Here is a 27964-nt window from a genome sequence, read left to right on the forward strand (position 1 = left end):
GATTTACAGTGTTAACGGCAATTTAATAACTTGAGTAACTGTTTTAAGTTTATGAAAATAAAACACATACAAATATGTGAATGTAGTCGTCTCAATGCGACATTTACTATCTGAAGTGTATAATGGTGCAAATTAATCGTGGGGCTTAGCAGGCGGATGACTCGACCTAACCTGGCAACCCCATCGTAACCAGACATCAGTGGTCTGCGGATGTTTAGTGAGCTCGCTGCTGCTAGCTTTTGTTTGCAGTTCACTAAGCTAGCTTCCGTAAAAAAATCACATCAACACATCAGCGCAGCGGAGTGTGGAAACGACGCACATGTGCGACGTGGTGCATCTCGGTGAGTAGATTCGCGTTCAGCTCACACGTCACGAGTAGAAAATGTAAAAAAAAAAATACAACAAAACAGAAGAAGCTTCAATGCTAGCTAAGCTAACGCTGTACATGTGAGGGACTGCAAACACATTAGCGTGTTTACACAACCTGTGTGAAATAGCCTTTACTTGCGCCCATATAACAGTATCTTCTGTCGACAGATTATCTAATCTTCCTCCTCTTGAGTCTTTAATTCGGCATATGTGCACCAATGCGTGCAATGTTTACGTCGTTTCAAGTGTGACTCGTGTGTGGTTACACACGGCAACTCACTGACTTTTATAGCAGAGCACCGCTGTATGTTAACTACGACTGCAACTAACGATTATTGTCATATGTCGGTTATTCTCTCGATTAATCGAGTAGTCGTTTGGTCCATAAAACGTCATCAACATGTCGATCAGTGTTCATCAAACCTGAATATGAGGTTTAGTTTAATTAGGTTCAGCCTTAGATTTGATAAGAATACATTCATTGTCAATCGCAAATTAAAGTTATCATCATTTTTAAATAGGTATTTCATTAAAAAAGACAAGAACATATGTATGAATCATTTCAGAACTACAACGACAGGTAGCTTGTGTTTACTTAGGCTCAGATAGCCAAAACAAATTGTGAGTCTCGGGAACAATCTAGTCCTGCAAGAGTCTCTGATAGTTTGGAGATGCAATTGAGCAGTAACTACAATACTTGTAGTGCTAGTATTGTTAGTGTTGTGATACTGTGGTCCACCTACTGATGTATTTGAATCTTTTACCTTTACAACAGTAATCAAATCGTATCAGTTGTTGGTTACACCTCAATTCCATTGTCTTTTATGAATATAACTGGAACACAATACATTTCTGAGGAAACCAAGGAAAAAAGCAATATTGGTTTATCACATCGTTCATCATGTAGTTTTGCATTATTGCCGCATGTGTTCACTTGGGGTGGGTCAAAATATGGATTTGGTGTTGTACATCTATGACCATAATTATATCCAGGCTGGATTTATTTCGATTTTATGGCTGTAGAATTGTCATAAATGTTCAGTGAGGGAGTTCTTCTGTCCCTTTTTTCTAATAAAACTTCAACTTTCAGTATCTGGCAGTTATTCAATATTACTGTGTGTTTTGACTTATGCAGTAACAGTACCGTAACCGTATAATCGATATGCCAGGGCAAATATCGATATTTTAATGAACAATGAAGGTGCTCTAAAATAAACAGCCCCTGCCACTTCATGTCTCTTCGCGTTGGCGCAGCTCAAATGAATGAGGGGAAACTTGGGTGGATGTTCCCTGGCTGAAGAAGAGGGAGTTTATGAGATGCTACATCCATGTTCAATACATAGACTTTATGCACTTTGTTCTCTAAGTTGGGACTAAGTAAAAGAGAGAAATCTGCACTAACTTTTCTTGGACGTTTTGTTTTCTGCAGTTAGAGAGATGTCGTGATCTATCTCTATATGATTTTCTTTTAAAAGTACAGCAATGTACAGAAAAATATTAAAACAACATAAGCATTGGCTGAGATAGAGCCACACTAACTCAGCTGGTTCTTTACTAGTCCTCCAGGTGATTTTAACAGAAAATAAATGAATTATAAACCATTCACACAACTTGATTAAAGTTGTATTTAATTATGAGACTATTGCTATTATTTAGAGTTTATTTTAAAATTCTTATGGATTTTTTCCACCACACCGATTCTTAATCTTTTAAAAAATAGTAAAGATTAGTAGTTTTTCCTTGCCGTTTTGTTTGCTTTTTCTGTAAAATCAGTAACACTGTCTTGATCAAACAATCTAGACAACAAAACATATCCCCTCTAATGGATGTTGATATTAATCACTGCCTTTGTTTCATTGCCCTTTGAAGAAGTCCAGCTCCAGACAAATCAGGCACAATGGCACCAGATTTTGAGTCATTTTGTTGCCTACACTTTTCCGCCTGCAGCTTGATAACCTCTGGGTTGGGTGGGGGTCTTTTCTAGCTACTAATCTGCGGTTGCCCAGAGGTTTGTTGTCGTTTTTTGTGGCTTGGTGCTATGTTGACACAACTGGTCCCAGCCTGTCTTTTACAGCCCCGTCCTAAGCAGTGAGACTATTTTTATAGCTATCGGTCTTTACCAGTAGTGATTAGCTGTATTGTTTTCCCACACGGGCAGGGATGAATCCTGCCCTGAACCGGAACTGCTGACTGAGCCCCTCCGGTTAGACTAGACCTGCCAGGGACCTTTAGATCATCTATACCCACATCACATGTGTAGGCCCATATCTGAAGACTTTGTCTACTCTATCATTAAAGATAACGGTGGAGGCGGTGCACGTGATGCAACCACATGGTTAAATTAAAACCAGGAATGGGGATTTTGTATATTTTTGGATAAATATGCAAGTCTTTTTGTCCACCATGAAATCTACTTTGATTTGTTTAAATAGTTGTAGTTTGAATCTGCATGGTTTCAACATTGGTTAAATGGCATATTCTTCTGGTGTGTGTCACACGTTGGTCATTTGCACAATGGAACAAATTTATCATTAACTATTTTGATATTAGGGCTGCAACTCACGACTATTTTCATAATCGATTAATCTGTCGATTATTTTCTCCATTAATCGGGTACTTGTTTGGTCCATAAAATGTCACAAAATCTTGATCATTGTTTCCCAAACCTGGATTATGATGTTCTCAAAATGATTAATACGTTTTAATGATTTCTTTCTTTTGTGGAGCGAAGAAACCAGAAAATATTTTTACACATATGAAGCTGCAGAATCTGAAAGCTTGTTTTTCAGGGACCTAAGCTTTAAGGGACCTAATTATGAGAAACGGGTTTAGATATCATCAGCACATGTACACCATAGTGCCGTATGGAATTGAGACCTATTTATACTCTGCCATGTGTAGCTATTTGTTTTAATTGCGCTCTCCCACTCAATGAACGATGATAATTATAATTGTGAGAAATATTACATGTCATTTTAGCAGACGCTTTTATGCAAAGCGACTTACAATGGAATTGAGTACAATCAGCCAGGGGTGGAGTCGAACTTGCGACCATTGCAACCATGATGTCAGGGTGCCAGTCTTAACCACTGAGCCACTCCACCACCAAATATCTGGTCATTATTGAATTTTTCTTAGTAAACCAGTTGATTGTGTTTTTAACACTTCTTTATGAGCAGGAAACACATTTCACAAGTCTGTAAATGTGTATCAAAGTGTGAAATCCATGAAGATTAAATTTTGTTATTAGAAAATTATATATATACATATATAATAATTATTCTGAAATATATTGCAATATTTAATGTGTAATAGGTTTAAAAAATATGTCATCACACCAGCAAATCATCATCTACCCAAATTTACTCTATGGGGAGACCCACTTACTAACAAAGACAAACTCAGACAAAATTTTTGAGAACAGTAAAAACAGTAAAAAATGACTGTAATTTGCTAATTATATTGTCTCAATTTATGATTGCAATTTCAAGATGATTAATTGTTCAGCTCTAAAGAAAACAAATTATTGTTGTCATTGTCATTTGTCATCCAGCCTTAATCTGAGTTAGCTGCCAAAACTGAAGTAATGTCACCAACATCCTCTTGATCTGTATTTGGTATTAGAAAGGCAGTCCTCTTATGTAAGTTGGGTTGGACCCTCAGTCAGTGAAACTGGTTTCGCATGAGCTTGTGTGTTGAGATTGGCCAGTGTGGGTGGGTGTGTGTGTGTGTGCCTTCGTTTCTTGTTGATGGTTGGGCAACTGTTGTTGTGTATTTGATTACTGGGTTGTCCAAGCCTGAGTCCAGAGGGAAATAGAGGAGGATACAAAGCTGTGGGTGTGTGTGTTAGTGAGTCATGTGTCGCACTAAGGGGCTAAGGGGCTGTACAAATTCAAAACATATTCAGGAAAAGCCACAAATGTTTTTTATCATATCAGCTTTTTAGCCATATGAAACTTGCATTCGCTGTCCCTATCTTTGTTGTTGGTCGTCTTCTTGTGTTTGGAGTTAGTTTAGTCAATTCACTTTATTGCTGTGTTTCCATCATGGTACGGTTTGGGATGGTAAAGCCCAGGATCAAGCGACATTGAATGTGACACAACCGACAACAATGGATTTGATTTGTCATTCAAATATGTAAGTGTGGGATAACGTTCGGATTCCAGGTTAATTTCACTTGATTCCAATCCACTCTTATGGTGGAAGACCAATGAGCCCGAATATCCTCATGGTGCTAAGTTAGCAATACGCTACCTTGCGGTACCTGCTACCTCTGTCCCTAGCGAAAGGATATTTTCTACAGCTTGAGACATTGTAAGTGCCCAAAGAGCTAGGCTTTCTGCAAGCAATGACTTCCTAAAAAAAAAAAAAAACTGAAACTTGAATGAAGCTGGAACTGTTTATGCTGCACTTTTATTTGAGCATTGTTTTATTAATTTGAAAACCTTGTTGTTTGCAGCAGTATTTTCTTTTTTATCCTGAAAAGACATAACTGTAATTTAAGTTAATGTGGCAGTTGCACATTTATTTAAGACATATTTTTTATATTTGTTATACATTTTATTTGTATGCTTCGTACTGACAGCTACAACTGTTTAACTGTTGTGTTTAATTGTTTACTAATTAAACTTATGTTTTATTTAAATATTTCGTCCGTGACAAACAAGCAGCATTTTCCCCCTTAACTATGAACCGTACCACCCTGTACCGTACCGTGACTTCAAAACCGAGGTACGTACCGAACCGTGACTTTAGTGTACCATTACACCCCTAGTGAAAACACGGCTAAAGAGAACTTATTTTCTTTCCTTGGTTTTTGGTGTATTTCTGTGGCAGTATTATCGCGCCACGTACAGGCCTGGCATATGTACTACAGTGTTTGGCGATTTCTTGATTTCTTGATATGATGCTGTGTTTACAGAAATTTGTACAAGAACGAAACAAGAAAAAGATCCTACAGGCGACGGTTATGATTCCTCAGTTTCAGGTCAGGTGAAGCAGCCTAACTGGTTGTTGGTGTTTCGGTGCACGTATAGCTCATATTTACTGCGTCTTTTGTGCAGTGTGGGAAAGGTTTCATTATGACATGAATATGACTTTCATGAGTTTGTTGCTTCACAGACAGCTGGGGTCAATGGTTGGTTGTTGATTGCAGTCCTCATATAAATGGTGCGTATGCCAGGTTTTTCTTGCAGATGAGATAGCGCTTTATCTCGGATTATGTGCTATCTAATAACAGGGTTGTTCCCAGAGAGCAACACATGTTTTTCATGAGTGAATAAACAAGGAGGGGAGTGGTTATTACCTCGCTTCCACATCTTGAGCTAACACCTCCCTTCCTTCCTCCTGACACAGCAGAGCAAACACTCTGGACACCACATGAGGCCTTTTATAAATGGAAACAAAGCTACATGATGCGGTTTTCCTAAACCTCGCTGCTGTATAGAACTTATAGAAATATAAAAATAGTGGGTTTGATCATCAGCTGTGCTATCATCGAAGGTCGACTCGACACAAGTTCTGAGATTGATGTCAAGAAGGTCTACACTGCCCACAATCCTCAGGTGTAACAGCAACATCTGTGCTGTTATTATGGCATTGCTTGGCGATATACACCACTTTCCCACAATTTGTGATTTGCACAGAGCTTATGTTGGCTAATGCAAGTGAACCAAAGTGACAGATTTATTGCACTTTCATATGTGCACTAATGTCTCACTGTTTTGATATGAACTATTCTCAATATGCGACTCATGGCCAGTGCCAAGCGTGGGCAATCACTGGCTGGTTTTCTCTTAATTTGCAGCATGATTTGGCAACGATTGGCAGTAATTTTCATTGTTCTTAGCATCCATTGTTCGGCACTGGCCTCAAAACAACAGTATTGATGCAGATGACTTTGTATCTTTAATGATTGTTGTCCTAGTTCCAGGATACTGTGTTTTGTACCACACTCATTTACTCTATTTTGAATGTACATATCTTACAATTAATTTATTTGTCTTTGTATTTGTTGCTTTTTCTCTCCAGAAATAAAATCAAGTCTGGACTGAAACTTTAAGTGGACACCAGCATCTTTCTTTGCCACTGCTCCTGCTCTCCTCACACCCATCCTACTGCTTCTACTGGTCTCCTCCTTCACGCCTCAACATGGCAGCTTTGTTCCCACTCTGGCAGTGTCACTGACCTTCACCGTGGACTACCACCATGGAGAGAAAACGCAGAAAGAAATTAAATTAGCTGCTCAGGCTGTTTTCAGTATGGACTCCTTTTTAGAGCTCTGGACCTGAAATGCTCTGTCCCATTCCTGACCTTGATCCAGCTTTTAGCTGCTCCCTTTTCATCTGAAACAGCACATCTGCCTCTCAAGTTTACAGAGCCTGGTCAAACCGATGGTTTGCAGGACTTCACCGCTCAAAATGCTCCCGGTTCCCGTGTGGGCGTCCATGCTTCTGTGCCTGCTGTTGGGCTTCCTGCCTGTGGTGGGCATGGAGCCTGCGGGGGAACACACCCCTTACCCGGACCCCCTCCCCTCGTCATCTGCCTCCAACTGCTCCGAGCTAACCCTCAAGCTGGAGTTTTCCTCCAAGGTGGTGGAGCATGGTAAGAATTCCTTTGTTAAAACGGGGATAATGTTAGTAACTGTGAGTATAATGGACTGAAAAGAAAAGAGGCTGTAAAATATAATAGACATAGGAAATGCTTGGCATGTTGCTAAAATGCATCTTTACACAAATAAACAATGTAACGTAACAAAAGTATATGAAGAACAGACTTATTTTCATTCACTTTTGGAAAATAGAGAATTACTTGCATAGTGTCACATAGGGTCAGTGATATTAATAGCAGCAGAGTAGTTGTTCAGTATTTAGCACACCCATACAAACTATTTTGCACAACGTGCTATTCAGGCTCTGTCCATTTATACTGTTGGATTTAATAAATCCCGCACACCACACCTAATTCGTCTTTGTGGAAACCAAATCAACAAATGCTGCAGTTGTTGTTTTTGTATTATTTTTGTAACCAGGCATATTTTGGCATAATATGGCTTCACACTGAATATTATGTTGGTTAACAATGACTTCTCAGAGAAAACTAAAGACTTTTGCTGAGAGGTCGACCAATCTCAGTGTTTCTTAGAAATCTGGGCAGCCATTGTCTGATTAATGTTTACATTTAGCTGATTTTCTTTTTTTTCTCTTCTCCATCTGATAAAATGTAATAGTTTTATGATAACAGTAATACAGTAATTGCTTTTAACAGTCCGTCTCTTCAACCCACATTTCATGTCTGCACTGCAGTGTAAATATATTCAGTAATTTCAATAAAAATAAACTTACTTAGGAAACAGGTCATCAATAAACAAATTAAAACAAAAACGTTTGGGTGAAAAAAATAATAAATAAATATATTAATAAATAATTATTGGTTAACGACGCCTGTTATTAAAAAAAACTACTATTGGCCCAATTAATTAGTCTCCTTCTGTGTCTCCCCCGCAGAGTACATTGTAGCATTCACGGGATATTTCTCCGCCAAAGCTCGCAGCCTGTACATCAGCAGTGCCCTGCGAAACAACGGGGACCAAGCGCTCGAGTGGCACATCGTCCGCAGAGAGAACCCAGCGTCCAACTTCCCCAGTGACTTTGAGCTGATCCACATCCGGCAAGCTTCACCTCGCAGTCTGCTCACCCTGGAGGATCACCCTTACATCAAGAGGGTCACGCCGCAACGCAAAGTGTTCCGCACGCTCAAATACATTCCCTGTGAGTCCGTGTCATGACATTTTACATTGAAACCAAAGAAATATTACATTTAGAAAGAATATCTTAATGCTACAATAGACAAGGCACGGGTGTGGTTAGGATTATAATGACACAGCTGCGAGGACAATTCTGCTTATTTCTTCTTTATGAGAGCAGAATATTTGTTATGCATTTTCCAACATTTTAATGGATGCAATAATGAATCGAGAATGTACTCGACAGATGAATCAATTCTAAAAAACAATGCCATAATTAGCTGTGGCCCTACATAACATTAATATCAATAGCTGCATTCTTTGTTTGTCCTGAAACACATTAGTTTGTCAGTATTTCACCAGTTCTTGATAGTCATTCTTACACGTGACAGGATATGTCTTTGTTTGTGGAGACAAAGGAATCATTTCTGTCTTCACTGTGTTTGTGGTGGAGAAATGACTGTATATTTAAACATTAAGTGTGAGCCAACTTGGGGTGTGTGTGTGTGTGTGTGTGTGTGTGTGTGTGTGGTTTTGGGGGGGGATGGGTGCGAGGACAGAGAATGTCTGTGTTTTCTCACCATGGGAGCGAGTAGGTGAGTCAGTGTCCTGTCCAGGACTTGCCTGGACATGGGGTGGGGGTACGTCCTGTGCCTGGCACTGGATGAAAGACTTCACTGTGCCACCAGTCTGCATTATATCCCACAAGCTGTATTACTTTGATTACTTTGAAGCCCATGTGTGGTGGTGAAAACTCTTTTGTCCCAGGTTTCTTTCCGTGCAACCCTGAAGCTGGGAGTTACAGGAGCAGTCCAATCCTGATCGATTTCGAAATCGGGTTGCATTACACCCTGGAGGAGAGTCTTTACAGATACAAACCTGCACACTCTGCAAGATGTGGAAATAACGCCGCAGCTCATTTGACCTCATGGGGAAGCAGATTCAACCAAAATGGCGATGTAGTGGTATTTTGCCACTACTTGATCTAACGATAATTAACAAAGGAGTGCACATGAGAAACTGCCAGTCAAGACAGGAGTGGTAGCAGGCCAGGAAATCACTGTTGCTTAGCAGCACCGTCAGCCGCACACCACAGTTTATCCATCTTTCTCTTTAGCTGCTGTGCTTTATCGGGTACTTGTTTGGTCCATAAAATGTCAGAAGATGTTGAAAGATTGTCATTACTGTTTCCCAAATTTTCAAATGTTTGTTTTGTTTTGTCCACAAACTAAAATTACTCGGTTTCAATAATTTTTTGTTATAAAGAGAAAAGAAACCAGAAAATATTATTCACATTTAAGAAGCTGAAAATCACTCAAACTGATAAATTGATTATGAAAATAGTTGACAATTAATTTAATCTAATCAATCAATGGTTGTGTGGGAGGTTACAGGGATTTAATAATTGGTTCTGTAACCCCTCACACTACCAGATAATCTGGGCTGATCATTGGTGCTGACCAAATTTCCAGACCATGTTTCTCCTCTTGTTCTTGACTATGTAAAAACATGACACCTGACGAGTCTGGAGAAGCCACAAGAAATGATGATATTATAACCACATGGTGGTTAGGTATCTGTAGTGTGGGAATGTATCTGGAATATACTGTATGTGGTATCATGTCAGCGCCACTTCATTTAAACACTGAATGAACAAACAAAGTAGTGTATCTTCAGCTGGAGTTTCACACTTCTATTGTGTTGTTATTGGTGGCCAATGTTAAATTTGATCAAATATAAACCAGATCAGTGGAAAGAAAGAAGCTGAAGCCTCTTAAAAATGTAGATTTCTTTACAAAACACTTGAACTTGGCTATGGAGTGGAATATCTGTGAATCAGTGTCACTGTTGCATGATTGGATATCTTGAACGTGAACGTGAAGTGGCCTCCAATGTGGTTATTAAGTGGTCGCAACGAGAAGACACCTTGCCCCTGCATTTCAATCCCCGCATTAAAATGTCTCGACCTAATGATAATTTGTGAGTTAAGAGACAAATGAGCCTCGAATCACAGCTTTAAGATGAAAGGAAGGCTTCTCAGATAGAAGTAGGTTGTGAAAAGAGGGAGAACTGAGGGGTCAGGACATGATGAGGTTGATTAGCTTAAGAGAGGTGGCTGCTGACCTGATGAGACCATTAATGAGATTTGACGTTTGGTCTGATGGTAAACTCAAAGATGGATTTGCCACTTATCTCTGCTGTAAACATGGCTTCTCTGTCTCTGTAGCACCTGAACCTGCCGCACCCTGCAATTCCACCAGAGGGACGCACAAATGGCAGTCGTGGCAATCGTCTCGTCCCTTCCGAAGAACCAGCCTGTCGCTCGGTTCGGGTTTCTGGCACGCCACCGGGCGCCACTCCAGCCGGCGTCTGCTGCGTGCCATCCCCCGCCAAGTTGCCCAGATCCTGCAGGCAGACGTACTCTGGCAGATGGGACACACCGGTAAGACACAGACCTTTGACTTCTCAACTCGGTGAACATCTGCTTCAAAAGTTCATAAAGTGACGACAACTTCAAGCTCCAGTGTGTAACTTTTAGGGTGTTTAGTCTTTGTGAATATTACATAACATGTAACGTATGCTGCATCCTAGGGGTGGGTATCACAGGATACCTCACGATACGTCACGATATCTGTCCAACTGAAGAAAACAAATGGTGTGTTAGGTTGCTTTTCCACTAGCACAGCACTTGGTACCTGATATTTTTTTTAGTACCTGCTCTGGCGAGGTTCCAAACGAGCTGAGGCAATACTATGCATGGCGCCGTCAGACTGCCGGCCACTGAGGGCCGTCACAGGAAGAGACATCTGACACAAGAATCAAGCCAGTTGAAAAGACAGCTGCTGGTTGCGACCGGCGAGTTGCATCACAAACCCTGCTGCTGTATTTCTGTCCAGTGACTGTGTCAGACATGAGTCTGTGCTCTGGTCATGGAGGAAGTACTGATCAAATATATTTAATGACCTCATTCTAATGATTGAGTTACACTGAAAACAACTGCTTTTCAAGTCACTAGTCACTCATTTGTGTGTCGCATGTAAAGCGAAGTCACGGCAGTTTCATGCAGCCGTGCAGTGATGACTCCGCCCCACGCTGAGTAGGTACTATTTTGTAGTGGAAAACCAACCGAAACCGTACCGTGGCTAGGCGAGGCGAGCTGGGACCATAGGTGGAAAAGGGGCTAAAATGTCCATGAAAAGGCTTGCAACATATAGTGTGACTGAAGCTTCTGAATACTGACTGAATACTTCCATCAAAATAGTCCATTCTGACTGAACACAATTGGATCATTGATCATTCATTGTGTGTCCATGTGTAAAAGATGGAATTGTAAATTCCAATTGTAAAGAATCTTTTTGGAATTAATACATTTTGCACATGTAAACAAAGCCACTGTATGTTTGCAGGTTCTGGTGTGAAGGTGGCCGTGTTTGACACGGGCCTCAGCGAGAAGCACCCACATTTTAAGAATGTGAAGGAGAGGACCAACTGGACTAATGAGAAGACACTAGACGATGGTGAGGAGGAGCTAATCATGATGGTGTTGCAGTGCGTTGCCACAGAGAAAGATACAGATTGACCTCTTGTTCTGTTTTCTGTCTTTCAGGTCTGGGTCATGGTACGTTTGTAGCAGGAGTGATAGCCAGTATGAGGGAGTGTCAGGGCTTTGCCCCCGACTCAGAGCTGCACATCTTCAGAGTCTTCACCAATAACCAGGTGCATATAATTAGACAAATCACTAATGTTGGGATACATTGAGGTCCAAATAAAATATGTCCGAAAAGGAGTAGGAAGAAGACTAATCTTATTTAAATCGACCCCTTCTCCACTAACAACTGATCACAAGGTGACTTCCTATTTACATTTTGGTGACAAATTGCTTCTTATATACAAATGGGCAAACCCCCCCCCCCACCCCCCAAAAAGAAGGAAATACTCCTATTTACTTAAAAATAAGCAACATAAATAGTATGTGATCCAAAAAAATGTGTAAATAAATAATCTGTGAGAGCCATCAAAGCCCTTCTTTCCCCCTGTACCTGGTGAAAAACATGAACTGAAATAAATGTCAGACTCCTCTATTCTACCTACAAAAGCCCTTTTTACTAGTCTCTAATAAGGATGGTCTTCACATAATTTGTAGTCAAACACTTAAAAAATAATAAGAAACACTATAGACACTTATAAAAGCTTTTGTTATAAATTAGTCATTTAATATTGTTTTCATCTGTCCTCACATCCCAGGTATCCTACACCTCGTGGTTCCTGGATGCTTTCAACTACGCCATTCTGAAGAAGATCGATGTTCTTAACCTCAGCATCGGTGGACCCGACTTCATGGATCACCCTTTTGTTGATAAGGTGAGCGAGATTAACGCGGTAACATGGCAGCGCTCGACTACTAAACCGATATTTAGATTGTGAGCAGATGGTTTGAAGAGAGAAAAAAAACAAATCATTTGTAAACCAAGCCACGCTTCCTCCTCCAAAAGTTACACCTTCTTGACAATGTGGTAATGAGCTGCATAATGAGCAGGTCAACTGTCCGAGCGAACGGGTCAAACCAGATACACGAGGCAGAATCATCAGTGACGTCTTTTAAATTGTGTCTTAAAACCCATTTTTATAGACGAGGCATTCTTGATACCTTGTCTTTTTAAATTATTTCTGCATTTATTTCTACATCAATGATTTATCCTGACCCTTGACATTGACATTTGTTATTATTCTACACCCCTAAACCATTGTGAAAGCACTACGTATACTCTCTTTTTAAAAGGTGCTCTATAAAGATTTAAAAGCACCTTGTAACATTGTTTTGAATGAGTTTTGGGGTTTAAATGAATACAAATGTTTAAGAAAGTTCAAGCCAGGATTCCACTGGGTTAACTGTAACTAACTCATTAGATGTAGGTCATTTGCATACTGTCTTTTTAATGCTAATCTAATGAACCGTCATGTTTTTATTGACAGGTGTGGGAGCTGACGGCCAATCGAGTGATCATGGTTTCTGCCATTGGGAATGATGGACCTCTCTATGGGTATGCAAACCCTAACCTCCACACAATATTGCTCATACTAGCAGAGACTGAGGACTTTCAGGGAACTCTTAATCCTAAATGGCGCCAGCTGTCATCTATAAATCTCTAATTTTCAGGAGATGCAGCAGCAACATCAGCCATCACTAGTTCGTGATGGCCCACATTTTTATTTATTGTGTTGACATCATGCCTCTCTCCACTTGTTTTATTTTAACTAAACCCAAAAAAGTATGTGTATTTTTGTATTCTTGGTATTTTTTATCTTCTTTTTGCTTAATTTACTATTAATTTTATATTTGATTGCTATTTCTCATCCCTTTTTGTACTCGTCACTCGTCTTCAACAGTCTAATCTAATCTAAAGATCCCAGTAGGAGATTTTCTGGAGAAAAGACCACTTTCCTGAGACTTTCCTGCTGTATCTTCTTGTAACTTTTTGAAAGTTTAACTATATAGCTAGAAGGAAAGGTTCAGGGAAAATATGAGGAGTGACATTTATGGACATTTGCTTCCTCATATTCAGCCTCTCAGATGTGCAGACCACAGTGCATGTCTGAAAAGTGGCTTTAGTGTTCAGTAGCCACATCGCGTATATTTTCCCCTTATTTTCTCGTGTTTTGTTGTCAAAGACGTTCTCTGTTGTTAGATTAAATCGTTTGTAGTTGGACAGAAATGCTGACTTCCTCTTGACCACTCTGACCTCTTCATTATCTGAACAAGCCCCAAGGCCAACTGAGTTTTATGACCCTGCTGAATATCTGCTGACTCTTCCTCCTGTATAAAATATAATTTAAAGGACAAACAGGAGGACTCTTTATTGCACTTTGATGTTACACTGCATCCTATTGTCCTTAAAGTAAATTTATGTCATTTTCTCTCTCAGCACGCTGAACAACCCGGCGGACCAGATGGACGTGATCGGAGTCGGAGGCATCGACTTTGAGGACAACATCGCCAGGTTTTCCTCCAGAGGCATGACCACCTGGGTGAGTCACACTCTACCACCCACAGCAAACTATTCATCAGTGTGAGAGCAGACATCTTCCACAGGGATCTGCTCTCAGCTTTTTGAGTCTGTCAACCATAAAGTGGGCTTCCTGATCCCTCACCTACATCGGCCTGTTACCACAGATACACACACACACACACACACACACACACACACGCACACACACGCAGGTTTGTGCAGCTGTTCTTAGAACTCTGCATTGACTTCCATTTATTTGGACAGCCTACACAAAGTGTTAACCCTAACCTTAAAGTGGAACTTACACTCTAATTTAACTCCAGTAGCCACTCCCTCTACTGTTCGTTTGCGGAATACCAGCCTTGCAAGATCAGGGGTGTCATCCCGGAGTCAGGAATCAGGAGGTCTCGTGAAAATTGCTCCACGTCACGACACATAAACACACCCTCGCCAGGTACTGGCTATAAGATCAAGCCACATTACTATAGACGTTCATCGTGGCAGAGCCAGTGGCTCCACGTCTTGTGTTCTTCGGCTCCGTTGAAAACAAATGCACATGGCCGGGGAGGGGGGGAGTGTTAGCAATGAGTTTTTACAACAGTGAGGATAAAGAGGTAGACAATGGATGGATGTCTACAGTGGTAAAAGGCAAAAAAGCGACCAGACTTAGCCCAAAACTTGGCAAATTCCTCAGAAATTATGGTTTTGACCTCCCTGAGGATTACTTGGTCCTGACACGCCACACACACACACACACCGCTCTTATGTTATCTGTTGAAGTCTGAAGTAGACATCTACTTTGGGATCATATTAAGTCTTCTCTCTCGCTCTTCCTCTGTGATCCAGACAGTTTCTCTGCCCCCTTAACGACTGTCACTCAGCCATGAAGAGCCCCTCACTCAGCCTCTCCACTTTCCTACCTGAGTGCATCAGAAATATTTCAGATCTTATTTCTCTCTCTCTCTCTCTCTTCTGCTGCTGCTTGTTTGTGCTCAGACTGGTGGTTGTGTATCTGTCGGCTGCATCAGTCATTATCACATCACATCACACACACGCCAATTCACAGTGACTGGAAATACAGACGACGACTGAGTTTCATCTGCAGGTTCTTCAGAGAATAAGTGTAACTGCGTCAATGTTTCCAAAGCTCTGTGTTTTCCGCCCGTCCAAACTCAAATGCTTGTGTTGGAGTTTTTATAAGTAAAATGGAGTCAGCAGTTTAAAGTCTCCAGTACTCGAGGGGAATGTGGACAACAGGCATAAACAGAGCTAATGACAAGTGTGTGAACTTCATGGTGTTGTCATAATGACACGATCTGAAGTGTGTAAGAGCAAGATTAGAGTTTGAATAATTGAATAAACACCGTTTACTCTGTGGTTAAAAGCAGTGGCTCAGTATTTTTACTTTTATCTGGACAAACTTTCGGCTTTTCAGTCCGTCATTTTTCAAATTCTGTATATGTGTCCTGTCTCCGCGCAGGAGCTGCCAGGAGGCTACGGCAGAGTGAAGCCCGACATCGTCACGTACGGCTCTGGCGTCCGCGGGTCAGGGCTGAAGGAGGGATGTCACTCTCTGTCGGGCACCAGCGTTGCCTCCCCTGTGGTGGCTGGTGCTGTCACTCTCCTGGCCAGGTCAGTCCTCGTCAACTGGACCATTTCTTCATACACATATCGAACTCTATATATATATATATGTGTGTATATATATATATATATATATATATATATATACACACACACACACACACACACACACATATATATGAAGTTTGTTTATTTCTTTTCAACTTGCTGTTTGTCTAGTTGGTCTACGCTCTAAGTATATTTTTCATGATTTTCATGCTGTTGATTGATTTTATTCAGTACATCACAGCTATAGAAATCTTATCACTGCTTAAAAGAAAATTAAATTTTAGATTATATCAATTATATCAATATCATTTTCTCAATTAATCGAGTAATCGTTTGGTTCATAAAATGTCAGAAAATGTAGAAAGATATTGATATTGATCGGTGTTTATCAGACCTTCAAAAATTCACTTATAATGATTTCTTTGTTACGTGGACCAAAATAAATTAAGAATATATTCAAATTTAAGAAGCTGAACCAATCAGAATTCTTGTTTTAATCATGAAAAAAAGCTTCAAACCGATTATTCGATTATCAAACTAGTTGACGATTAATTTAGTCATCCCATTTATTTTCCATGGGTTATATCATGTAATAGCAGGAAACAAGACCCCGGCTCTCCTCAGCCTTAAATGAAATTCTTACAGAAATCAGTCACTTGTAGGATTGTAGGTCACTGTAGACTTCTGGTCAGTTTCAGATTGTTCATACCTGGTGTTGACATTCGTCTTGAGTGATATAATCACAAGTGGACACCTCTATTTGCGGTTAATGCACCCAAATACACCCTGAATGTGTCTTTAAACTACATTTGGATCAGTCTGTTCAAAAATGGGAACAGTCTTTATAAAACAGGCATTGCGTTGTACTGAAAAAGACTTGAAACTAGCGATTGAGACCTCAGGAAAATGAGTTTCTCATCAGACAATACACAGATTATAATACTGAAGCTTGATTTGGCTTAACTACCTCGTGTATTGTGATCCTGCAAGAGCAAAGAGTGAACTGTGTCTCGGAGGAAGGACGTTTTTCTGGTGTTATTCTCAGTCTGTCAGTGTCCTGAGCTGATTTGTGAGCTTGCGTTGCTGGATTATACTTCATATCACCACGTGTTGACAGCAGGCACCTCTCATGGATCACACACACACACACACACACACACACACACTCACTCTCACACTCCAGACACGTCCACTGTTTCCCTCCAGCATTGTTCTGAATTAGAAGATGAGGAATCTGACACCAGCAGCAGAGTCACACACACACACACACACACACACACACACACACACACACATTGACTCAGTCTCTCCTCTGTCCTCCAGCACTGTCGCCAACCGGGAGTTGGTGAACCCGGCCTCTATGAAGCAGGCTCTGATCGCATCAGCCCGCAGGCTGCCCGGGGTGAACATGTTTGAGCAGGGCCACGGGAAACTAGACCTTATCAGAGCATATCAAGTACTCAACAGCTACCGACCTCAAGCCAGGTAAATGAATCTGATGTTAGAGTTTCATTCATTATCGAGTGATATGAATTCATTTTTTTTATTGGGTTTCACACAAGAACACATATACGTTCTTGTCTTGATTTTCAACAGTGTGGGATTTTAGCCCTAACCCTCTGATATGTTGCTTATATCTCATTTTTTTATATTGTCTTTCAAAAGTGACCCATATCAGGAATCTGTATTTACAATTTAACATTTGAAAGGCTTAAAAGGCATAAATCATGATTGTCTCCACGTGTGTTTACGTCATTTGCCTCCTCATATTTTTTGGGCGCGCGAGTGTCACTGTCAGGAGGAGGAGATCTGATCTGTCCGCTCTGAGGGCAAAAAGCGAATGCACAAATCTGATTCATATCGCACTGAAACTGATTTAACGACATTGGAATCTTGCTGCATTTTGTCTGTATCACACGTTCATGTGTCGTATATGATTTTGTGCCACCCACAAAATCAACAGTTGGGTCATTTACACCATGCAGTGTAAATGCAGCCTTAGTGTGGACGTGCAGAAACAGAGGCTGTTAAGCTGCTTTTAAACCTGCACTAAAGTCTGCATATTCTCCATAACATAAATGACTTTTTTCCCTGCCAGCCCACCAGTTGAATCTCCAGAAAGTGTCCTAATTACACAGCGTGAGAACACAGCTGGGAAACTCAGTGAGTTTTTCCTGCTGTTGTGAACCTGAGTGACCCAGACAATCTCCTGCACAGCATTCTACTTATATGTGAACAACAAACTCAAGGTTTTAGAAACCATGATGTCGGCTCCTGTAACCCACGGTCAACACAACGGGGACACAACAAAACTTACATGCAGAGACGGCAACACTTCCACTTCTTTTTCATGATTCCTTTTCGATGTTTGTCACCTTTTCTACAACTGAGAAACCAAATGCAGGCTAGACAATCTAACTCTTCTTAACCAGCCTAAATATTTGAGATCACAAAGCACAAAAACACTCCTTATTACTCATTTACGTGTTGGTTTTTAATCTCAACCTGTTCTTGTCTCCCCTCCAGCCTGTCACCCAGCTACATTGACCTGACCGAGTGTCCGTACATGTGGCCTTACTGCTCACAGCCCATCTACTACGGAGGAATGCCCACCATAGTTAATGTGACCATTCTGAACGGCATGGGCGTCACAGGCAGGATTGTCGACAAGGTGAGCACACGTGTTCATTTTAAATTCCCTGTAAAATACGTGCTCTGACCACAAGAACATGTGTCACTAAAAACTTTACTAAATTTAAGTGACTAAAAATTAATCCCTGCCCAGAATAAACCCAGTAATAAACTGTCCTAGGCCAAACTATACCTGGGCCAGAGTGTACCCCTCTTGTGTAAAGAGATTTTGACTGTAGTTACACAGTATATTCACTCACTAATATTTATAAATGTAATAAAAAGTAATAAAAGTCTATGTGTTCAGGGTTGTAGTCTTATTTCAAGATTTAAACCCCTACCTAATTTATGCTCTGGGGTTAAAGTGGCTCAGGCCGGGGTATAATCGAGCACAGGCCACCTTAACCCCAGCTTTATTCTGGACTGGGGGTAAACTATGGCCTGTTACAGCGGGATCGCACGACACAAATTCAGGCTGATTTTACCCATTTTGAATGTGATCCTACCTATCTATACAGCACGTGACAGGGAACGATTAACGAAAGTCTAGTGTTAATGATTGTCAATGTGTGTGTGTTTCGCTTTAGAGACCAAAGCCTATTTTATTTAATGTATCCACTAAACGTTGCTGTTTGTCAGTGTTTTTACAGAAACTGTATTTAAACGCTCTGGTATCAAACCACTTCTGTAAAAAAACACAACAGAAAAAAAAAAAACATTTTCCACTATTTTTCACGCTGAGCTGGTTTCGCTACAGTCCTGCTCTTTGTCTCCCTCTTTCGCTTATCAGTGGTACTGCAGCCTAACAGCAGGAGTCTGCTCTTCTATCTGTTTCTTCTTCTCGTCTTCATTTCCTCATCTTTAGGATGTTTAAGTAGTGTGGTCAAAGTGGTCTTTACGCCAAAATCTGTTATCCACAGTTGTAATGTTTTTTAAAAAAGGTTAAAGAGGAGAACATCTGCGTTTGTTCTGCAGGGACTTGTGCTGTAAATGAGTGTTTCTTTCTGCACTGACATGGTTTTGCACTGCGCTGAACTCTGACCCCTCTCTCCTGCTCAGCCCATCTGGCAGCCCTACCTCCCTCAGAACGGCGACCACATCGACGTGGCCGTCTCATACTCGCCGGTGCTGTGGCCGTGGGCCGGATATCTGGCGGTGTCCATCTCTGTGGCCAAGAAAGCGGCTTCCTGGGAAGGAATCGCTCAAGGCCATGTGATGGTCACCGTGGCATCGCCTGCAGAGAACGACGTGAGTCACTGCAGCAGCCGCACCTGAGCTCTGTCCTCCTTTTAACACAGTTAAATATTGAATAATTTAACCTTATATCTCGTAGTGTCGTTTTAAGTAATTATTTTTGACAATGTCTCTGTTAGTTTATTATTTTTGGTGTTATATGATATTCATTATGTTTGTCTTACCATTTCAAATGTGTAAGGATGTCTTTAAGATGACTCTTCTACATAAACTATAAACTATTTCAGCCATGAATCTATTACTTTATTTAATTTTAATTTTTATTCTGTGATCAAACAAAAATCAGCATTTTATGAATGTATTTTAGTCGGGCCAAGCTGTTGTTTGTTTGTAATTTGTCTTTGTGTTTTCCACCGTTGATTAATGTTTGCAATATTTCAGAAATAATATAACAATAAAACACTGAGAAGTACATAACAACTTTAATCACATACTACATCAACAGATTTATATCCTTGGAGGATTTGTTGTCAAGCAAACATAAAATCTAAAAAAAAATCCCTGTTTAATCATTACAAGTAATACAAAACCTTGCTTACCTTCAGTTACCAACACCAATGATCTGTCTCTCCTACATCTAGCGTCTGCTCTGCAGTGCAATTATATTCAGTTTTTATGAAACTGATCAAAAAACAAAAATAAATCTCAACCTTTGGATGAAAAAAATCATTAATCAGGTTCCTGAGAACAAAAAAAGCATTATTTGTAATAATTAAAAGATAAATAAATGATAATCCAGCAATGAAATTAGTTAAAAAATGACAAATATCCGTCTAATCTGTCTACACAGGACACACCCTCAACTCACATTCTTCTATTAATCCAACAATCTTGCTAGTCTCCGTGCACTCTCAACGACAACATCTCAACGTGTTGTCGTTGATGTTATGTCATTTAGTCTCATTTAGTAACCTTGACCTTTCACCTCTTCCAGTCTGAGGTGGATGGAGAGCTGACATCTACAGTCAAGCTGCCCATCAAGGTGAAGATCGTGCCGACTCCCCCGCGCAGCAAGAGGGTGCTGTGGGATCAGTACCACAATCTACGCTACCCACCGGGCTACTTTCCCCGAGACAACCTCCGCATGAAAAACGACCCTCTCGACTGGTGAGTGTGTGTCGATGTCTGTGTTCAATGAGCGACTCATGTTTTCACCTAGGGTTGCAAAGGGCTGCTTTCTGTTAATTACAACTTTATCAATGCTTAATTCTTTAATTGATCAGCAAAAATGAAAGGAGCTCCCTGCCCTCCTTCCATGAATAAAACATTTCGTCCTCATCGTATCATCAAAACTTACTTGACTTTTCTTAGTCCTTGGTCTCAAATGTGTGGCTTCAATAGTTCAGGTTTGTAGAAATCATCTGTGATGTCATGTGATGTGTAGGGGGTGTGGCCTATGAGCCAGTGATTGAGAAATAGCATCGATAGTCAACGGTGTATTTGCATCAAATCTGATTGTTTTAGCCTAGGATTATGCTACAATATGTTATATTTTAAGTTCCCTAACCTTGAATTTTGAATATGTCCAGTTAATTCCAGTTAATTGCCATGGAATGTTTCCAGTTTTGAAAATTCCCGGAATTTCGCAACCCTATTTCCACCTAGTTGTGTTTCCTGGATGAAATCTGCTCAAGAATTAGAGATCGATTAATTTGTTGAGTATTTTCTTGATTAATCGAGTAATCGGTTGGTCCATAAAATGTCAGTTTTAATGATTTCTTTGTTTCATGGAGCTAAGAAACCAGAAAATATCCACATTGAAGAAGCTAAAACGATCAGAAATCTTGTTCTAATCCTGAAAAACCCTCAAACCGATAAATCGATTATCAAAATAGTTGACGACTGATATATTAATCGATTAATACTCGATTATTCAAGCATTTTGTTTTTTATGATTTCAGGAATGGGGACCACATCCATACAAACTTCAGGGACATGTACCAGCACCTGAGGAGTATGGGATACTTTGTTGAGGTGCTGGGAGCTCCCATCACCTGCTTTGATGCCAGCCAGTATGGTACGTAGCCACAAAATTGTTGGAGAACTTACGTGTTAGTTAGCATTGAAACTCATGTTTAGTTAGTCCATTGGGGGCTATTGTAAACACATAGTTGTTGCCTACATACTAGTATACTTAAGTACTATCATTTCTGACATCATTTCATTTACATTTTACACACTGGACCTTTAACAAACAACAAAATAAGACGATTTCCACTTTGAAACGACACAACACAACTGCAGGCGGTTAATGAAGCAGTTTGCATCTGCCATATAATAAAGTGAATTAAAGGCTTGTTTTGTTTTCTTTCATGTGCCCGCAGGCACGTTGTTAATGGTGGACAGCGAGGAGGAGTATTTCCCCGAAGAGATCACCAAGCTGAGGAGAGACATCGACAATGGCCTGTCACTCATTGTCTTCAGCGACTGGTACAACACCTCAGTCATGAGGAAAGTCAAGTTCTACGATGAAAACACGAGGTACTTAACTCTCAGGTCTGTTCATTGATTAAGTAGCAACAACGACCCATAGGAGTATCAGCTATTTATCCACATCTTCCTCTTGTGCAGCAAGCAAGCAGCGTCTTGATTCTCTGATTTCTGTGGCAGCGTTACAGCGCCCCACACAGGCCTGGCATATCTACTACAGCTTTTAGAATCGTTTTTTTGTGCGTGTGAAGGATGAAAGGTTTGGGTTCTTGAAAAAGTGAAAAGACTGAAGGAAAAGTTATTTTTCCTTGTGGATACACTCTTCAAAAATGAAGGGATTTCGCTTGCATAGAATTTCCTGTTTTTCACACTAATGAGTTCCTCCGCTTCCTCTGGTTCACTCGGTCCACTTATTTATACTGAGATAAGTGGTCAATATCTTTCAAAAAATATACGCCGCATGACAAAATAGCAATATAATTTCACTCTAGTTCTAATTCCAGTTGCATTTTACAAAAGCATTTCATATCATATCAAATGATAATTTCTACCTAAATAAAGGTAGAAAGGTAGAAATCTACATCTCTAAGGGGGAGAGGAGGAGGCTCGTCACTCTTTAAAGTCCCAACTTAGTTGCCAAAAGACATTTTTACAATAAAAGATCTCAGAAAATGACTCTCATTAAAAAACAGAGAGTTTTTTGAAGTGGACTGAACTCAGGGGTTGTTTGCTCATGTGTTCTATCAAATCTGAGCGAAACACCAACACATATGACAAAATTCAAGTGCTCTGGCGGCGCGTAACCCCCGGCAACAGACAAATTGCTTCGTCTCGATGTTGGAAGAAACTGAGAATGTCGCTGTCACTGCAAAGCAGGTCGTTGTGAAGAGGCTGAAAGCTGTTGTCACACTGATCTTAACAAAACAAGAAGAAAAAAACCCAGAATAGCAGCCACTGCTTTTCCAGACAAATCCACTCGGTAATCCAAAGTGTCTTTGATTGATTGTGTTTTTTATTAAATGGGTTGTAGGAGCTTGACTGCTTTAATGTTGCACCTGGTTCTCTCCAACTGAGGCTTCTGCCTTTTTTTTCCCTTTATTTCTTCAAAGTGATCTATGTGTTCCGTTCCTCGCTGATGGAAAAAAAGTACAGTGATTAAACGGCCATTACCTCCACAGCACCTTTACTCTGAGTTATACCGTGTTGTTATAATAACAGCAAGATTAACTGGGTGTCGGGAATCTAGCAGCCCACCTATTTACAATTTCAGTCACAGACTCGCGTCCGTGCAGAACCGGCCTCCGTGGCCCCGCCCCCCTCGCTAATAGATATCACGACTTTTTCAGATTTACACCGCCTAATCCTGAGCTAACAATTACTCACCAATAACTTGTGTATCCCACTCAAGCTGTCGCACATTATCCGCAGAATTAAAGAGTCTTAAACACACTCCAGTATAGTCTTTGTGGTGTTTATCGTTTTATGATGAACAATTGAGTTCAATTCATTAATGGAGTGGGGACGGTTTATTCGTTTATCTGTTCATTAAATCTGCTTAAACCCAAACAGACATTAGTGAATCAGAGTCTGTCAATAATGTGGAAGTGATGTTTGTGTGCACGCTCTCTTTTCTCACTGAAGTTTGTTAAGTGCTCACTCTCCCACAACCAAAGTCCATGGAGAAAATCAGTGTTTTTAACAATTTATGTCAAAACACATTTGAATTTAATAATGTAGATGTAGAAAATGTAGATGTCACAGTGACACCTCTCTGCCGGATTGTGTTTTAAGCGCCTGCTCCACATTTTCCAAATGTTCAGTATATTTTTGTGGCAGCGTTACAGCGCCACATACAGGCCTGGTATATATATACTACAGCGTTTGGAGTAGCTTTGGTGGTTTTTATGACATTTCATGAAACAATGTCGTGTTTATGGAACAAAAAAAATTGTGTAGGGCTAAATTCAGTTTCAGTGTGGATAAGGACTGAAGCAGGTTTAGAGATAGATCAGGACATTGTCTGTAGCAGAAGATTTCTTTAGTGTTAATCATGTAGATTTACACTGATCGGACTGATCAGTAATTTATTTTGATATTGTGTCTCCTAACTGTCTTTTCTTTTGCTTCATTCTTAACCATCAATAATAAGATAATACATGTTTTCTAGTTTCATTTATTCTCTTTATCTTCATGGCTTCAATTAGTAAATAAATGATCATGGGTTTTAAAGCTGTGGCTTTAATAATCTATTATAATGATAATAATAATACACATTTATTTGTATAGTGCTTTCTATCAAAGTGCTTTACAGTAAATAAATAAAAACATGTGAAAGTGTAGTAAAATACACACGGTGCAGAAATTAAAAACTGATAAGACAAGACTGATATTAATATATATTGTCAAGTTCAAGATTCATTATCTTGGTGTGACTTGCAGGCAATGGTGGATGCCGGACACAGGGGGCGCTAACATACCAGCTCTGAATGATCTGATCTCAGTGTGGGGGATGGCGTTCAGTGACGGGCTCTACGAGGGAGACTTCACCTTGGCTGATCATGACAGTAAGACACACACACACACTTTTACTGAGTATTTATCCCTTTGGTCACATTTGGTTCATTTTGAAAAAACACAACCCCTCTGTCTCTGTCTCTGTCTCTGTCTCTCTCTCTGTCTCTGTCTCTGTCTCTGTCTCTCAGTGTACTACGCCTCAGGCTGCAGCATTGCACGTTTCCCAGAAGACGGAATAGTCATTGCCAAGAACCTAAAGGACCAAGGTACTCTCAGCTCTTGTGTTAAAAGTATTGAACCTGGTTTAGTTTAGTGCAGCATTGGCCTGGAGCCATGCAGGTCTGACACTACACCGTGTGTTGTTCCCACAGGTCTGGAGGTGTTAAAGCAGGAGACGGCCGTGATAGAGGGAGTTCCCATCCTGGGACTGTACCAAACGCCATCAGACGGGGGAGGCCGCATCGTCCTGTACGGAGACTCTAACTGTATTGACGACAGCCACAGACAAAAAGGTAAATATCTATCCTCAGTGTGAGATGAAGGCAGAGCTGGATGAGTGATATTGTGTTTGCTGCTTGTCTTCTCAGATTGTTTCTGGCTGTTGGACGCTCTCCTTCAGTACACGTCGTACAGTATGACTCCTCCCAGCCTCAGCCACTCCCACAGCAGGGTAGTTCCTCCCACTGGCACAGACCGCCCCCTGCCTCAGAGACTGGAAGGTGAGGAGGGAAATGTCTCAATGCGTAACTGCAGTCGTTGGTTTGGAGTCACAGGAGATTAATTTAAGAGATAAATTTGCAGATTTTTTTTTAATTTGCCTCAGGATTTATTAAATATCACATGTAAATAAATAAAATGAGGTTGAGAGATTCATTTATCAAACATGTATCTCTTGGAAATTGCCGTTTTGAAATGGAAATCAAAACTGTCAGAAACATTATGAGGCATTTAGTAAAGCCTTCCCCAAAGCATCTTCTAAAACCCCAGCCCTCAGATTAATTATGTTATTAGTCTATTGATAAGATTTTGAATTTGCATATCCCTCACCGAGCCTTCAGTTATCATAAGTCAAGATATTAAGTTTGTCCATTGTAGGCTGTTGTAAGAGCATAGTGGTCCAATAGAGCCGACCCAGCTCCTGATATAAATATAACTCATGCGATAAGGTGATTGAACGCATATATCCAATTCCTGCCAAATTAAAATATATCAAAATTTTACGTACACGATAATTTAACCTCACAGACACCAGCAAAGTGTTCCTCTGTTTAATTCCATCTTCCCTTCCCTCTTTGTTCCTTTCCTTCCCCGCAGGAAACCACCTTTACCGCTACTCCAAGGTCTTGGAGGCTCACCTGGGAGACCCGAAGCCCCGCCCACTACCTGCATGCCCCCACCTGTCGTGGGCAAAGCCACAGCCACTGAACGAGACGGCACCCAGGTAGCTATTAATGAGAACGACATTTCCCAGAGCTCACTCCAGTAATAAAAGCAAACACATTCTCTCTCTCTTGTGTTCTTAGTAACCTTTGGAAGCACCAGAAACTTCTCTCAGTGGATCTGGACAAGGTGGCTCTACCTAACGTGAGGGCGTACCGACCCCAGGTCCGACCTCTGTCTCCTGGAGAGAGCGGGGCCTGGGACATTCCTGGAGGTAACATCATCTGACTTTAAATATATTATAAGAGCCATAAATCTGTGTTTTTGAGGGATTCTCAGTTTTGAGTAAATATGATGATACCCAAAATCAGCATCAGGCCGAGACGGGCTTAAATTACTGTATCGAATATTGGAGAATAATAAAATTACAAACACTTAATACTTGCTTAATAATGCTTCTTTTTTTGGGGTCAAAACAAATTTGCTGAATTTTCCCAACCCTTTTGTTCAGATGTATGTGTATGTTTATTTTTCCAATTCAAATTGATATTAGGTGTCACAGATATGGCTGCAAATTAGTTTCCGTATCGATGTATAGAGAGATGTCCACCATCACAGGACGTGAGTTAGGCCTGTGAATGTGTGTCGCACATTTTTTTAAATGTATTTAGTGATGGTAAATCCAATGAAATTTTATTTGTATAACGCTAAATCACAACATACAGGACATTATCTCAAGTCTCTGTACAAAGTAATGCAAAAACCTCACAATATTATAGAGAGAGGAGAAACGCATCATTTCACACAATCTCAAACACTAGGTGTCATTGTAGAGAAAAACAACTGAATGATTAAATATGAAAATGAAATGAAATAACAAGAGTTTGTAATAAAAATAAATATGTCAGATAAAAGTGATTACAGCCCCCATGTGACCTCTGCCCCTCTCCCCCTGACAGGGATAATGCCGGGTCACTACAACCAAGAAGTGGGCCAGACCATCCCCGTCTTTGCCTTCCTTGGAGCGATGGTCGTCTTGTCCTTTTTCGTGGTGCAGCTCACCAAGGCCAGGAGCAAACCCAAGCGCAGGAAACCGCGCATCAAGCGGCCCACGTACCTGCAGCAGCAGCTGCAGACGACCACGACAACGACAACCACGGGGAAAAACCCCACAGTTTGACTGTGAGTGCAGCACTGAACTGCTCCTGGGTGGATGCAGTGCCGGGGTTTTACCTCTGACACACTTTGTGAGGGACAACCCGCGTTTCGAAGCAACAGTGGACGTTTGAAATGATCAACTGCTGACGCAGGCGTCTCCAACCGTGTTCAGACTCGATGTGAACAGCCATCCAGATGTGTCGTCAGTTTTGTGCCTCTCGTCTGTTCCCGGGCTGTTCCGTGAGTGTTTGTGGACTAATGAACAAACAGTATTAGACAGTGTTACACACACACACGATGTATAACACATGTCTGTTTTTAAAACAAACAAACAAAACAGCATTCCCCCGCCCCCTTTTTTTTCATGACCAAACCTGTTTCCGTTATGAATGAAATGTGTCTATTTTTTTATTTATTGAATTTGTTTGTTCCCTAAAACACACAAACAGAAACACGTGACACGATTAAAACAGTTGGCGTAAACAATGACACAAACGTGCACACATATGCGGACATGTTTCCAACACGGTGGCCATTGGAGGGAGGATGCACTTGTCTCCTCCTCCTTCTTTCATCGTCCTCTCTTTAAGTTTCCTAAAGTTTTCCTAAGTTTCCTTTAAGTTTTCCTATCTGTTAAAACTCATTGTCTTTACGTGTTTTTTTTGTGTACTTTCTATGACCGGGTAATTGTGTCGAAGACACTCCTTCATGTGCTCATCAAAGTAGCATCGACAGACTCCTTCAACTATATCTCATCAATTAAAAAGCATTATGAAAGTGATTGGATTTGGTATTTTTATTATGTTTCTGCTAACGTGACGATACAGTTAACTTTCTGTTACCA

The 27964-nt window shown here is 40.6% G+C and overlaps 1 protein-coding gene across 1 annotated transcript; it reads left to right on the forward strand.

Annotated features, from left to right (window-relative positions):
* Positions 1-27901, forward strand: mbtps1 (membrane-bound transcription factor peptidase, site 1). The gene is made up of 23 exons (XM_058645988.1): positions 1-341; positions 6400-6972; positions 7875-8138; positions 10341-10556; positions 11521-11631; positions 11721-11830; positions 12359-12475; positions 13088-13155; positions 14038-14140; positions 15602-15753; positions 17077-17238; positions 18280-18424; positions 19444-19632; positions 20573-20745; positions 21540-21655; positions 21963-22119; positions 24508-24632; positions 24771-24848; positions 24954-25094; positions 25170-25301; positions 25897-26023; positions 26106-26236; positions 26922-27901. The coding sequence occupies exons 2-23, from the start codon at positions 6762-6764 to the stop codon at positions 27140-27142; spliced, it is 3249 nt and encodes a 1082-aa protein (XP_058501971.1). The 5' UTR covers positions 1-341; positions 6400-6761; the 3' UTR covers positions 27143-27901.
* Positions 27902-27964: the final 63 nt, after the last annotated feature.

Source organism: Solea solea, chromosome 12 (assembly GCF_958295425.1).
Source record: "Solea solea chromosome 12, fSolSol10.1, whole genome shotgun sequence".
In the NCBI taxonomy this organism is placed as follows: domain Eukaryota; kingdom Metazoa; phylum Chordata; class Actinopteri; order Pleuronectiformes; family Soleidae; genus Solea; species Solea solea.